We start from the raw sequence: 12,906 nt of genomic DNA, 5'->3' as shown, positions 1-12,906 counted from the left end.
TGCCAAAAGGCTATCTTCTATATCTCTCCTTGCGTGGCGTGTGTCTGATAAGTGTTTTGGTTTTTGAAAGGGAGAAGGGGCACTCAGAGTGCCTCATGTTACTCTACTCCTAAGGCATCTTTGTTGCTGCAAGGAGGAAATATATCTGTGCCACCCTTTGCTTTGGTCTCTGCCTTTGCATCCTCTGCTCTGCGAATAATAATGGTGATTTTTTTTTATAAATGAACATCCTTTTCCCTTGTAGAGGCCACAGTTAAATTGATCAATTTCTTGCCGTCTTTACTCTGTGGCTCTGAATTTCAAGAGGCAATGGATCTGTTTGTCCACAGACCCGGGCAGGCCACGTGCACTGTTTTTGTGTGATGCCAACGTAAAATACAAGAGGTTTTCTCTTCCTGCAGGCTGCATCTCACCACAGCTCTTGGGTCCTGCGGGTGCTGGGGGGGGTCGCTGGAGAGTAACTGGTTTCAGCCCTCTTTGCTAAGGGTGGAGCTGGTGAAAACTCCCTGTCTCCAGGCTTCCTTGTGATCACAGCTGGTTGGGTTCTGCTCTCCGCTGGCGTGTGTAGCTTGAGCCAAACAATCAAACTTCATACCTCCCCAGGGCAGGCAGAGAGTGCTCTGAACACACTCCTGGCCGCAGGAACTATACAGAAGATTTTCTTTCTTGGATGCTGTCACCACTTTCTCTCTCTTTCCACTGATTTGTTTTTATGCCCTGCTTTTTTTTTTTTTTGCCTTTTTTTTTTTTTTCTCCACTCTCTCTCATTTATCTGACTTGTGCATGTGCCTTTCATCTGCTCTTCGCCCTGCTTTGTATTGTTTATTCCTGTTGGTTTCTGAGTCTCTTCTCTGCAGTGTCTTGTCCCTCCCATGGGCACAGAATGTAGGTCCACAAGCATGTGTCAGACTTGATTAAGGGAAACCAGGAAAAAAGCATAATCTTGTAGCCTCGGAGAGCTCACTCACAACTAGTTCTTCTGTTTCAAACTGCACCTTAGTGTAGTTGGTGTAACTCCTGTGCAGGGAGAGGACCTGAACCTTGTCCTGTTTGCACTGATGAATTGCCCATTCCACGCTGGCCAAATCAAGGCAGGGATGTGTATTTCCGTGCATGTGCCTGTACAAAATATTTTTCCTTTTGCTTCACTTACATGTATTGGGGAAGCTTCAGTCTCAAGCTCTGGACACAGTTCGGTGACTGTTTTCTTTTTTTGCCATGCTTTCTTCTCTATGTTTTATGAAGAGACTGCTTTGGTAGCACAGAGGCTGCCTGGCTACAGACTCTCACTGACTGCTTCTGAGTCTTCTCCTCTCCTTTTGAACTTCTCCCAGTGAGAGAGGCTGCTCTCAGAAACCATGCTGCCTTCACCAAATCAGTTCAGTGTATCTTAATTCCTATTTATTTGATATTTTTCTGCTTTCTAATTAACTTTTTCTATTAGTAACCCTCCATCATAAGGTGTCAAGGGAATCCAGTCTAGCTCTGAACTTCCATTTCTTTTAGTTTTGTAATCTCTTATATCCTCAACTAACAGTTGATCTCTGTGTCTTTGGAGATCAGATGCCTTTTAAAACTTCTGTTTCACATTGGAAGATCTGAACCTTATCAGGAAAATGAGATCATGGTGCTTTTTTGCTTGTCTTTGCCCCTACTCACATGGGCAATCTGTATTTCTTTAGATCTGTGTGCGCTGTATTACATGGAGGTCTCCAATGTCTCATTACCCAGACAGATAACCCTGGAATTCTTTCCCAATAAATATTTTGCTGTAGTTCAGCTCTTGCCCCAACCTCCTTTGCTGCAGCGGCGGGGCTCTTCAGAGAAAGTACAGGTTTTGTCAATAGCCTTAAAGTCCCTTAATTGTTCTCACCGTGTAGGATTTGGTGCCAAATAGATACCTTGTGCCTGTTTTCCTGTTTTCCAAGGGGCTGCTCCGGGCTTTGTGCGCGCGGATACACCGACCATGACAGATCCACAACCAGTGCCGGCTGCGCTCTCAGCACAACTCCTGCAGACTTTTGTGCCTGAGACATGCCTAGCAAGACCTGCTATTTTGATTTTTCTTTCCTCCATCAAGACCAGCGTCGAGTTCCTTTTCCGCACCACGACACGGCTCCCAGTTCTTCCCACCTCTCCCTCCTGGGTGGGTGGCTTTTCCAGAGCCCCCCGAGGGAAGAGGGATGGATGGAGCCGGGTGGGTACCGGGGCCGCAGGCAGGGGGTATGTCGGCGCTGTGCGGAACTGTCGCGACAGTACAGCAGGTGGCAGCCTGCTCTCTGCTTGCGCCGGTGCCGGGGGACACGGCTCCCGCAGGCACCAACCCTCCGTGCTCTCCCTCCGCAGCCCGGTAACGGCTGAGGGGTAGATCTTGACCCTCGATGCCGTGGGCACTTTCTACTCAGAATAACAGCTTTCTGCAAAGAAACCTCAGTTGGGAAGTTTTATTTTAACTTTTGAGTTGCAAAATCCCTACGTGGCGGTTTCTTTCTCTTCGGACTTGCAGTGCCACCGTTCAGAGGAACTGGTATAGTCTGTCATGAGTTCAGTGGCTGTAGTAAATTCAGCTTGTATGTTAGCGTCAGATGGGTAAAGCACTTCTGTGAGATGTGCAGTCTAAGCACTGCTATTATTTACTACTCCTGATGTGTAGCCTAAAGAACCTCTCCCAAAGACAAGAGCTTTACTTTCCAGTTGCTGGTCCTACCTCACATTAGAAAGACAGAAGAGATGAAGAGCTCAAAGCAACAGTCGCTTTCTTGTTGATTTATCAGTGTAATGCCTACGCTACTTCTGTTTCAGCTGAAATGTATTTTCCACATACATGCAGTCATACAATGGATGTGTATCTATAATGTATTTATGTCACCTATGTGTTAGTTTTGGGTTCACCAAGAAGAGTGAGTCAGGAAAACTGCCAGCCTCGTTCTGCTGTCACAATCTGGGATCAGAATATGGTCCTTAGTACATTCGTGATCAAGGGAAATTTCAGTGAAATTTGTCGCTAAAGACTTATTAAGTCCCAGGGGCCTCACAAATAATTCTTGTATTTGGCAAATGATTTTTCAGGAGGCATCTTGAGTTTTTCTTGTAGTATTTATTTTTAAGAAAGAATGCACTTATGCTGTGCACATGTGCACAAATACTTCGCTTTTGGAAGGGTGTTTTAGTGCTTGGTCTTTTTCCCTTCTTAACTCCACGGGTGTATTCACCTATTCTTGTACACACACACACACAGAGATACAAGTGTTGACCACATGCTCCGCTCAGGTTACTATGAAAAACCTTTTCCAGTGTTCCTCCCCAGAAACCCTGCTCTGAAGCAGCTGCTGCTTTTGTTTCTGGCAGCTGCAGAGGTCAGTTCTCTCTTCTGCTGAGCTGGGACCATCTCTAGCTGAGCCCCTGCACTAGGGGATTTTCAGAAGGCAACTGAGTGAAGTTTTACGTGTGTACAAACCTGCACGACTGGAAATAGTCAGCTTTTCCCATCGCCTTTCCCTCTCCAGCATCCGCAGACCTCTCTACTCCAACCTTATTTCCCACAGGCCACATCCCTGCCTGTTGGAGCTGTCAGCAAAACTTCCTCGGTCTTCAGTCAAAGGGACACCTGTGCCCACACTCATACTATCAATTAGTGTTGAAAATCTGTGAGTAATGGGAAAACGGGACACAACTTTAATAAAAAAAACCTGCAGTGAAGGCCAGCAGTCCTCCAGCCTGCGGTAACCTCGTTGGTAATAAAGGCAGCATGTTAGGCTTCTTGTCCTTCACAGCCCCTGCAACTTCACCTTCTCTCTACAAGTTCCCTTCACCCTCTGCAGGTGAATGTTTCTTCTGCACCCTCCTCCCCCAGTCACACTCTCATGTGTCTCGGAGTTCATTGTGGAGCAAGGTGTCGCGACCTCACTCTTGAACCAGTCGTTCCTCTCTGTTTAAGCTCTTGGCTTCTCCCTATCTCCCCAGGATCTGTGTGTTTTTTCTTTCCAGCCCAGGAAGAGAGGGTCACGTGTGGACTGAAGATACCCCCATCAAATACAGTCCATAAAGTCCTTGCCAACCCTGGGCAACCAGCAAGAGTACCGTATTTCCACACATAGGTCCCAAAAAACCCCTGTCAAATAGCTGGGGAAACCTGGGATGTGTTTGTTCAGATGGAGCTTCCTTGGCCAGTGAAAGGGGCACTTGACAGGGAAACTGTGGGCTCTTGTCCCAGCCTTGCCTCAAGCTTTCTCACTGGTATCAAGCAAATTCTTCCTCCTTCAGTCCACAGAGCACTTTAAGAGCAAGGAATTTCTCCCCATGGGTACAGGAGACAAGCAAATCACTGTGCTGGAGTTGCTGAGATCAGGAAGCTAAGGCACTAGTAGTGGCTGTGGAGTCATAGAATGCTAGAATGGCTTGGGTTGGAAGGGACCTTAAAGATCATCCATTTCCAACCACCCTGCCCTGGGCAGGGACACCTCCCACTAGACCAGGTTGCTCAAAGGGCCGTCCAACCTGGCCTTGAAAGTCTGGAAGATGGGAGTGCTCCACAGTGTGAAAACTACTGTAGGAAGAGCCACTTACAAAAACAGACCTGGAGCTCTCTCAACCTGGGTCTGCAGTCAATGGCATTGCCTCTCCCGAAGAAACCTCACTGGACTCATTGCTTTAGTCTGGGTGCAGAAGGATCGAGATCAGCTCTGTATTGGGGGTTCTCTCTGCTGTGTTTTGAGCCCATTTCTTTATGGTACTTGGGCCTGGGCCCCTCAGCGGGACAACCTGGTTCAGCTACACAAACTCTATAGAGTCAGAGAACTGCTGAGGTTGGAGACAATTCTGGAGATGGGGCTTTTCAGTACCTAAAGGGCTCTTATAAGAAAGATGGGGACAAACTCTTTAGCAAGGTCCCTTGTAATAGGACAAGGGGTAATGGCTTTAAACTGAAAGAGGGTAGATTTAGACTAGATATAAGGAAGACATTTTTTATACTGAGGGTGGTGAGACACCGGCACAGGTTGCCCAGAGAGGTGATCAATACCCAATTCCTGAAAACATGCAAGGTCAGTTTGCATGGGACCTTGAGCAACCTGATCTGGTGGAAGATATCCCTGCCCATGGGAGGGAGTTGGACTAGATGGCCTTTAAAGGTCCCTTCCAAGCCAAACTATTCTATGATTCTACTCTGTTCTATGGCTCTATGAAATCAACCAGTCTGGACTCCAAGCAGGGTCAGCTGGAGCAGGTTGCCCAGAACTGTGGATTTTGAATGTCACTGAGGATAGAATGTCACCTGCTGGGACACTGTTTCAGCGTTCAAACACTCTCAGTGTCAAAGAGTTTCTTCTTGTGCTTAAGTGGAATTTCCTGTATTTCAATTTGTGCCTGTTGCCTCTTGTCTTATCACTGGACACCCCTGAGAAGGGTCTGGCTCCCCTCTACTTTACACCCTCCCATCAGGTGTTGATACACATGTGTAAGATCCCATGAGCTTTTTGCTCTCTAGGCTGAACACTCCCAGCTCTCTCAGCCTCTCCCTAGTATATGAAATGCTCTAATCTCTTAAGCACTTTTGTGAATCTTCGCTGTACCTGTTCCAGTGTGTCCACAGGGAGCCCAGCACTGGGCACTGAACTCCAGATGTGTCTCACTAGTGCTATGTAGAGAGGAAGGATCACCTCCCTGAGCCTGAAAAATCATTACTGATGATTGACAAAGTCTGCATTGTTGCACAAAGAAGCTCCTCTCTTCGCTCCCACATCTCTGTGCTAGAACCTTCCACAAAGCTGCTGGACTTCACACCCTGCCTGGTCTTTGCTGTGGTTTGGTCGTGCCTGTTGCCTCCATGTTATACCACTCTGCTCACTTTCTCCTTGTTCTGCTTTGGTTTTCCGTCCTTCCTTACCACTGCCCTTCTCCCAGTTTGCCTTTTCTTCGTTCTCTTTTCTCTTCAGCAAAGTGTCTTGATTTCATCTTTCTACATCAGGGCCCCAGCTGATGCCTGACCTTCCTACCCTACTGTTTACACCCATCCCTTTTGGTGCTTTGTATTTCCAACATGACCTTTTTTTTTCTGCCCCCTGCCTTTCAGAAATGGCCACAACTGCTTCTTTGCATTAGGGTGTTCGTCCCACTGTGTTTCTTCCCACAGAACTCGCTTTGTCCAAAATTGCCTCAGAACCTTCCCTGCTGACGTACCTGACAGCAGGACCTGACCTGCTCTGCCTCAGGATGTCCTGCCGTGCAAGGCATCAGTAGGCTTTTCTCCCCCACTGCTGGTCCAGAACAACATTCCTGATGTCACTATGTCTATTTTGGGTTTACACGGAAAGCAGCTTTCATGTTCTCACGTAAATGACGTTAATGAAAAAGCTGCATAAGTCATTATCTCAGGATATGATTGTACAGTTACGCAGCTCTGGTGGCTCCATCCGCTGCCACAGGTAGCACGTTCCAGTGAGTGAGGTTTGTTTCCCTGAGATAAGAGATGTGTCGTCACAGAAAGATTTCTGAAGTGTGTCATAGCCTTGTGGCTATGGGATTAGGATGCTGTTGAAAAGATTTCTGAAGTGTGTCATAGCCTTGTGCAGGTGATTAGGATGCTGTTGGCATCGGTGGGAACTAATTGTACCCAAAGGGCTGCACACGCAAGACCCAATATTTCAAGTGACTCTATTACCCTGCTTGAAGCTTTTCCAGTGGACAATTAGACAGCTGTACCCAGGAGACTTGTACCAACCAAGTCCTTCCTCAGCGAAGTGTGACTGACCTTCCCCCAGCGTGGGACCCGGTGCTCTGTGCCTTATGGAAATAAACTGGATCACACGCATCTATGTGATTGAATTGGCAAGGAACTAACCAGTTTGATCCAAGTTTGACTTTCTCCTCCACCTACAATATTTTTTTCTGCTGGTGCTAAACGGTCTTTTTTCTCTCTGTAGACATTAAAGAAGAAGACAAAGAGTGAGCACTCAGGACACACGGTTTGGTGTGCTTAGGGCATAACAAGGTTATGTCTCCAGCATTGCTGAAATCTCATTATTTTATTGCCATACACTTAGGAGCTAGGTCTGCTTTTCATGGTTACGGTCAGTTATCTCGTGTATACTCTGACACCACAGACATTGCTTTCCTATCACCTGTGAGTTCTTCAGTTCATTTGAAAGTAGGTCTCCTCGATTCCATGTGTCTGGCACCCAACTTGAAATCATTTCCTTATTATATTGTGACCAGCAACTAACCCAGAGAGTAGCTCTTCAGGATGAAAAACAAAGAAAGGATTCAATTTTTTCTTATCTGAGTTGTGTTTTCATTTGTGGCCAGGACCAGTGAGTTCAGGTCCTGGCTGTAACCAAGGAACAACCAAGCAGTTTTATGAGAAACTGTTCACAAACTGAAGTGTTATCCTGAACATGTGGTTTTGTCCTCATGGAGGGCAGCGGGCTCAGGGTTCGGCTCTCAGGGAGATAATCAAACATTGGAACAGGCTTCCCAGGGCAGTGATGAAATCTCCATCCCTGGAGGTACTAAAAAGCTGAGCAGGTGTGGTGCGGAGGGACATGGGTTAGCGTGGTTTGGGCAGTGTTGGGTTGATGGTTGGACTTGATGATTTTAAAGGTCCCTTCCAACCTCAACAATTCTGTGATTCTATGAATGAGAGGATGAGGCACTTCTCACTGGCTCCAATTGTTCCAGAGTATATTCACTTTAATTGCCTCAAGTATTTTTAGTGAATGAGTTCAACTGTCCATCCAGGAGGCAGGGAAGCTACATCCTTAGGACTGTATCAAACCCCATTCAGAGAGTAATAGTAGTAGGAGAAAATACAACAGTTTCAGGAGAAACAAGGTGACCTGCAATGTTAGGTGGTCCTAGACTCAGAATCATAGCAGAATTTAGGTTGGAAGGAACCTCTGGAGGTCCCTCATCCTGTCATTTGCTTAAAGCAAGGCCAAATTCAATGGTAGAGGAGGTTGTTTGGGGTCTTATCCAGCTGAATATGAAGATCTCCAAGGATGGAGATCCGTCAGTCTCTGTGGGTCCCTGTTTCAGTGTTTAGCTATCCCATTGTGACTTTTTTTATTTTTATGACCAAGTGGAATTCCCCCTATTGCAACATGTGCTATTGTCTTCTTTGCCTTACATCTCTGTGACCAGCCTTGCTCTGTCTCCTTTGCAGCTCCCCAGCAGTGGGATGGAGGTCCTCTCTTAGCCCCTCTTTGTCAGGTTAAACAAACTCAGCTCCAGAGACAACTGATTTGTACTCTTCAATTTCCATCCCACCAGTACCTCCAGCCCCACTTTTCATCTTTGAGTTTCTTGTAGGCCTTCTGTGTACTTCATTCCACACAGCCCCTTCCGAGTGTACACTAGTCCCTGACCTGATCTTTCGTGGCCAGATGGCTCTGTTATATTAAGCTAAGTGGTATATAGTGTTTTAGTGTTATCCACACTGTCATCTTCCTCTGTACCCTGAGTGATTGCACTCTTGACACCAAGAGTGTCTTAGAAAAGTGTTCAAAATGAGCCCAAGCCACCATGGGCTAGTAAATAATGGTCCTAATACAATCTCTTTGATTGAAAAATTACTCTTAGCATTTCTGTACTGCAGATACCATTAAATGGTCATCTGATGCTTAATATATCTTGGAGATGTGTACTAAGGGCTCAGTTCTGCCAACCTGCTGTCTTGAGAAAATGTGTTATCTCCAACGGGATGTACCGGATGCTGGTGCCAAAAAGACAGATCTCATTAGTTTCCCACATCCTCCCCAATCAGCGAGGTCTGTAATGCAGTGGGGAGATATTTGCCTAGAAAAGCCATCAGGATTACCAGTGGTTGGGCAAATCCTTTCCTTGGGAGGGAACCATCCAGTTTTGCACAGGACAGGGCTTCAGGTCCTTGTTCTGCCACTCACGTTCTGTACAATCTCGAGCAAGGGGCCAATTTTAACCACGTCCTGTAAGTTGATAACCAGTTTGAGATACCTCAGGCATGACTGTAAAAGATGGTGAGCACACACAGATGTGTCAATCAATAGGGATTCAGCATCTTTGGGGGAACACTAAATACCAGTTCCTCTTCTTCAGTGTGGAATAACCGTAGGAGCAAACAAAAGGAGCCCTGACTTGGGGCAGGTCTAAGTATCTATCCCTTATTGCTGTTGCCTTCACCTCTCTCTGAGCCTGCCTTAGCACAGAAAAAAAAGATCTGTGCTCTCACGTCCCTGCATGTGACAATCCCTTTGCTCCATATGTATCAGCCGTATGCACGTGTACTTACCATATGATTGGTTATAGTCTCTGTGCTTGCTCTCTCTAAAACACATACATAATCAAAAAAAGTGAAAAATTTTCTCGTTGTGTGCAAGGTGGTTGTGAACTAATGTAATCCTCTTCTGGAGCCTCTGAGATATTCCAAGAGTTTCTTTTGTAGAGCACATTAGTGTTGCAATTCATTATGCACAAGGATAGCAGTCTGTAGAGGAAATGATTTGGAAAATGGAACGGACTCAGGTCCCAAACTGTTTCTCATATGAAAGACCAGAAATATGGCATTTAAGGAATGGTAGAAGATATTAGCAACACCAGCACCATTCTCATCAATATGCAATGAATGAATCTCTCCTCCTTACATCTTTCTTGGTACCCAAGGTGACATTAGGCATATTCCCTCTGCCAAGAGAAAAGAACCTTTCAAACTCTATCATCTTTAAAATGCCACTGTCCCTTATAATCCACACAAGCCACCCCCTTCCTCTTTTTCCTATGGCTCAAGAGATAGCTTGTGGCTGCACTAAGAAAATCAGTGCATTTCACGCTATAATTATTCCACCGTGTCCATGGTATTCACAAAGGAAAAAAAAATCTTTGAGTATCCACTCATCCAAGGGGAAAACACTGGATGCAACTGAACTGTGTGACATTTCTTTTTCTTGGGAAATAGTGGAGAGACCTCAGTACCATTAAAGAAATCCCTAATGGGGAAAAAGCTAAAGGTAGGCTAATGGCTGTGTTGACATTAACCCAGGAAAACTCTTCAATCCTTTTCTTCTGGAACTGCTGCTTCTCCTTTAAGAAACCCACTCCTACCACTGCTGCCTATTGACCCTCCTGCAGGAAAAAAAAAGATTGAAGGAGTGTGGAGACTGGACTCCTGATCTGATTCACTCTTAAATAGTTTTTGGCTTGGGCAGGACAGTTTTGGTGTTACCTTTAGAAGACTATGGTGCCTGAGTCTTAGGGCTCCAGCATGTTCAGTGCTGACTTTTTATGAAGGCAGTGCTTTATTCGATGGAGAGCAGTTCATCTGCACTGTCACTGACAGCAAGAAAAATGATGGAAAGAGAACATAACCCTGGGGTGAAATGAATTAGTGGAAGCATATGAAAAACTAAACAATAGCCAGGCAAGCCTGTAAATACATGCAGCAGACACACAAAATGAAACTGAGCTTTTAAGCCATATTTTTTTGTTGTTGTTGGGTTTTTTCTGTTTATGGTAGAAATTCCAACTACTGCTGGATTTGCACAGCAACTGTGGAAGTGAAAATACTGAATGCCATATTTTACCATGTGAAAATGTATTTTTTTCCCTATTTCTCTCTCCCCAGGGCTCTGGCTGACATCTTAAGGCAGCAGGGACCAATCCCAATAGCACACTGTGAAAGAGAGACTATCTCGGCCATAGATACCTCCCCTAAAGAAAACACCCCAGTCAGGACATCGTCCAAAAACCATTACACCCCTGTGCGCACCTCCAAAAGCAACCCAGGTAAGTCCTGCTTTCCTGCTCTCTCTCTCCAGAGGTTGTTGTGGATGGGATCTAACCAGTGGCATGTTAGAAGTCAGCAACATCACACTTTGCAATAGGGGATTTTGTAAACCTTTACAAGGCAATCAGATAGAGCAGAGGAGTGCAAGGCTTGGTGGTGATGATTCTTTAAGGTTTTTGCTGAACAGAGTGGCTGTTCTTTCTGGGCATTTTACAAATTCAGAGTCAGTGAGGTATAAATTCAGCTTATACCAAAATGCTTGTATTAAGCTTAGAACATTGTGTATTTCCAACAAAACACATGTGCTGTAAAGCAAATTGGTCTCTCTGCTCACAGCAACTGAGAAGAGAGAAATCCACATAATTGGGGCCACCTTATTTATTCAAGTAAGCTATAGGCATATTCTGAGAGGAAAATGTGGAAGGTGACCTAGAGGGTATCCCAGGAGCTTAAAGACACTGGCCTGTGGTCTGGTCCTCCAGGAGCATTGGCCGGGGAACTGGGACACGCAAATTCTTTTCCAGTTTCAACTGGCTGGGTGAGTTGGGTCAAATAATTTCACTGCTTTTTGCCTTCGTTTCCCCAGTGGCACAAGGATGCCATCCTCTTAGGCAAAGGTGTTGTTCTGATTTATTTAATGCTTCAGATATTGGTAAATTGTCACTAATACGTCTCCATGGCTCCCTGACCACCTTTGTTAAGTGGGATGTGGTGGCCTTGCCGTCACTTGCCATCTCTCGGTTGCGACTGGATGTGTGCCTCAAAGAGATGCCCTCATTCAGTCACAAACTATTCAGGCTCAGATAGGAGTTTCTGGGTGGCATTTCCTGACCTGTGTCACCCGGCAATCAGAGGAGGTTTTGCTAATGGTTCCTGCTGGGGAAGCTTCTGAAAGAAGCCAGGAGGAGCTCAGACTGCTCCACAACCTGCGGGGCTCCATGTGCTCTGCTCTCTGTGGAAATAGCCCATGACTGAGGGCAATGACTGTTTGGTTTCTGTTGCCTCATTGCAGTGACTATTAGAAGGGTTTTGCTGCAATGTGTATCATCACCCCATGGAGACAGGACCAGGTGACCGTGTTCTCTGGAAGCCTCTCCTGTTTTTGGGAACAAAGTAATTTCCCTGAGAACTAAGAAGGATTTCTTTGTTCTCCAATTTTCGCTCAGAAGCCAGTGAACCCTGTAATTTTGTATGCCAAAGACTACCTCTAAAATAAAATGTTGGGCTCGAGTATGGTATATGAGGTGAGTTTTTTGGAAGAAAGCAGTGCTTTTGCATATCTAGGTCTTGGGAGAGGCTCTTGAGAGGACGTGTGGTTCTGCCCCAGGACACAAACACAAGAAATAAGGGTTTATGGCCAGTGAGCGGGTGTAGGCACCATCAGAGAACAACTCTGACATAAGTCTTACGATGAGATGAATCCCTTTCTGAAGACACCCTGTCTCTTCCCATTGGCTCCTGCTGGTCAGTCAGGGCAGGCGAATCCTGAACAAAGATGCAGAAGAAAATCTTCCCTTGCAGTGGGAGAGACCAGCTGGACCCTGGAAGTCTGATTTAGGTGTCGTATTTAGACACTGTCAAGTCTGAGGAAAGGTAAACAGGAAGGTTTGCGAGGGGAATTGCTCATTGGAGTATTTTTCTCTGGTGTCCATTGACAGCTGACGGCTCCAATGGACATTTTAAAGACTTACTGCTCCGTTGGTGGACGCACACAAGGGTGCAAGGAGCAGAGCACGGCTATTGTGAGTGGGGTGCTAGTGGGACTGGGACATGAGATGAGCAAGGCAAAATGCCCGGGAAGGAAAAGGCATGCTGTTAATGATGACCGTCTGTTCATTCAGCCTCTGCTTGTCTGTGTGTTTGCCCACATGCTGTGAAGGAGAAAAGCCATTATGGTGCAGTCAGGGCAGGCCACAGGCAACAGGAGCCCACTATGAGAAGGTGTTCACCCACCCAGCTACAGGGAAGAGGGACTTCACTTCCAGCATGGCCTTCTACAGCCTTTGGCAGCTCCAGGGGTAATTGATCACTTCTGCACTGGGGCAGCCAGTTGGACCCAGTGTCACACTGAGCCCTTGCCAAAGCTGGGAAGGGAAAACTTGCTCTTGCAGCTTGCCCAAAAGAACTTGTTCCTGGCTCAGTTGCGTCCGTTA

At 46.1% G+C, this 12,906-nt stretch overlaps 1 protein-coding gene across 1 annotated transcript in view; it reads left to right on the top strand.

The window, feature by feature from the left end:
* Positions 1 to 12,906, top strand: part of SHISA6 (shisa family member 6) — a 285,033-nt gene that overhangs the window by 15,599 nt on the left and 256,528 nt on the right. Inside the window, exon 3 of the mRNA XM_014962652.1 lies at positions 10,592 to 10,752. Coding sequence (XP_014818138.1) covers positions 10,592 to 10,752 — 161 coding nt within the window. The remainder of the gene's footprint in view (positions 1 to 10,591; positions 10,753 to 12,906) is intronic.

This window comes from Calidris pugnax, unplaced genomic scaffold (assembly GCF_001431845.1).
Source record: "Calidris pugnax isolate Ruff unplaced genomic scaffold, ASM143184v1 scaffold470, whole genome shotgun sequence".
Classification (NCBI taxonomy): domain Eukaryota; kingdom Metazoa; phylum Chordata; class Aves; order Charadriiformes; family Scolopacidae; genus Calidris; species Calidris pugnax.
The sequence above is the reverse complement of the archived record's forward strand: the minus strand, read 5'-3'. Positions and strand labels throughout refer to the sequence as shown.